This window comes from Loa loa (genome assembly GCF_000183805.2).
Source record: "Loa loa unplaced genomic scaffold supercont3.1215, whole genome shotgun sequence".
NCBI classification, from domain to species: domain Eukaryota; kingdom Metazoa; phylum Nematoda; class Chromadorea; order Rhabditida; family Onchocercidae; genus Loa; species Loa loa.
In genome coordinates, this window is record NW_018109395.1 from 1 (window position 1) to 2,457 (window position 2,457).

General features: G+C 23.6%; 1 protein-coding gene across 1 annotated transcript; it reads right to left on the bottom strand.

Annotated features, from left to right (window-relative positions):
- Positions 1 to 475: 475 nt before the first annotated feature.
- Positions 476 to 2,025, bottom strand: LOAG_14608 (hypothetical protein; the record flags this gene model as incomplete). Its single annotated transcript, XM_003150102.1, has 3 exons — positions 476 to 598; positions 1,179 to 1,223; positions 1,843 to 2,025. Coding segments are annotated over 3 exons (351 nt in total), but the record flags the coding sequence as incomplete, so codon positions are not given.
- Between the last annotated feature and the right edge of the window lie 432 nt (positions 2,026 to 2,457).

Consider the following 2,457-nt stretch of genomic DNA (forward strand, 5'->3'; position numbering starts at 1 on the left):
TATATATATATATAATAATATATATATATATATATATATATATATATATATATATATATATATATATATATATATATATATATCCATAATTGTATTTTCAATTGTAAATTCAAATTATTTACCGCTGTATTACGTAAACATCGCGTAAGTCCAGCAGTCAACGAATAGGTATTTACTGTATTTGCATGACCGTTATCTGTGGAATATCTCCTAGCACCGGTTATTATTGGACTATGTGGATCCAATTTCTTCTTCAACATTTTCCGCAAGTTATTATCAATAATATATACAAAACTTAAATATAGTGCAAATAAAGGAACACTGAAATTAAATGAAACATTTCGAGATGCTATCATGATTAGATTAGAAAATTGTTAAAATATAAGTAAAAATTTTTCTTTTTTTTTGAAATTTAATATTGAATTTATTATTATTAATGAATAATTAATTTCCTTTTTTTTCTTTTTTCAAATACCTTTCCCATTTCAGAATGAAGTTCGGTGGTACCAAAAACATGACGATGTATGCAATTGTAATCACGTTTGGTTAAATAATAGCTAACAAATGAATACTCCAACAATACAAGAAATATTAATGCCTAAAAAGTTTAACAAATTTTAATTTTTATTAATCAGTTTCGAAAATTTAAAACTGTAAAAATATGAGTAATTGAATTATTTCCATTTCTAATATTTGTTTAATTTGTGTGTAAAATATGATTAAGGTGTTGTAAAATTCTGGAATTAATATTTAATAAACATAAACTATAATTAATGTAAACTTGTTTTATTTTTGCATTTTCTTTTTTTTTTTGATAGTGAATTAGCTTTTGGTTAAAAATATCAATGCAATATTGAATGTAATTATAATTGTTAATTTAGTAATTAAAAATCACAATAAATGAATGGTCTAACCATAAATTCTATATTTCACTATTTTTTTTAACCAAAAGATAGAGATTGAAAAGAGAAAACTAGTTGTATACTAATTAAATTAACGAAAATAAATTTCAAACTTTTGTAAACTGCTGGTTTTTTTTTGAAGCAAAAACTTTTTTTTCAATGTATTACGCAATGACAAGTAATATTTAAAAATTGTTAAATGACCAGTAATATTTTAATTGTATGTTGCGAAAGATAAACGATTAAAGAGAAGGTCAAAAAGGGTTCAAAAATTACCTGTGAGAATGTTAACCAAATATCCAGTGCTTTAATATAGCTAACCTGAAATTATTTCAATTTATAAAAGTGCAAGATTAGAAGAATCGTATTTTTATATATAACTATGATATGTGATATTAATTCCAATATTTAAGTACGGTAATGTGGTACTCTGTACTTCAAATATATTTAGGAAATCATTTATTTCATTTCGTATATTCTTTTATTTTTTTTCACATTATTAAAGATTATATCTGATAAAGTATATTATAAATTTAGCAAAATTATCAAATATTTAATAAATATTCAAATTAAAAATTTAAAATTGGAAAGTGACATGGGTTGAAACAGAAAAATTCGCGAAAAAGATGTAAATGAAGCATAGATTTTATCTCATAGCTTGAATTCCAAAAAATAATTTGTAAATTTCAACGAATAATTGAAACTTTACATTACATTAATTAACCTGCTTGTCTTCTGTTTTCTTCCCTTCCCAACTTTTTGTCATTTGTCACTTGTTTTTTGTTTTTATTTTCATCCAATAGAATGAATTGTTCTTTTTTTTTTTTTTTTTTTTTTTTAAATTGAAATGCAAATAGAAATACAGAAAAAAAGGAAAAAAAATTCCATTATTTCCATTTGAATTAATGAATCAATAAAAAATTAGAAAAGTATAACAAACTTGCGGTAAATCTTGTCTTGCACCATTACTCATTGTGGTCAATGTAAGCAATGTTGTAATGGTCAGTGTCACCCGAGCTGGTGATGCACGAGGGTCAAGCCAAAAGCTCATCCATGAAATAGAGACAAGCATTGCTGATGGGACATACGTTTGTATCACATGAAATAGCATTAATCGCTTCATAACTATCAGTCCTCGAATACATGACCAATTACCTGATGGAAAGTTTAGTTAACTATTCAAACAAAAAAAAAATTAAATTATCGGTCAACTAACTAATCAAACAATGTTAGCAAATTAGTAATAATAATGATAATATCTTGATTATTTTATCATGATTATTTCCCATCATTCATTCTCTGTCACTTATTCATAAGCATAAAATAGTACTAACTTATTGGCTAAAAGATTTTATTGTTACGTGTACATTACTAGGGGAAAAAAAGAAAAAAAAACCATATATTAAACTAAAATTAAATTAAAATTCAATATAATCAATCAGCCATTTCATTGATGATAATATCAATTATTACTGTATAATGTTTATCTCTTTACAGCATATCAAAATTTGCATATTTCTTCTAAAAAAAAAAAAAAAAAATAAGCATGAAATAA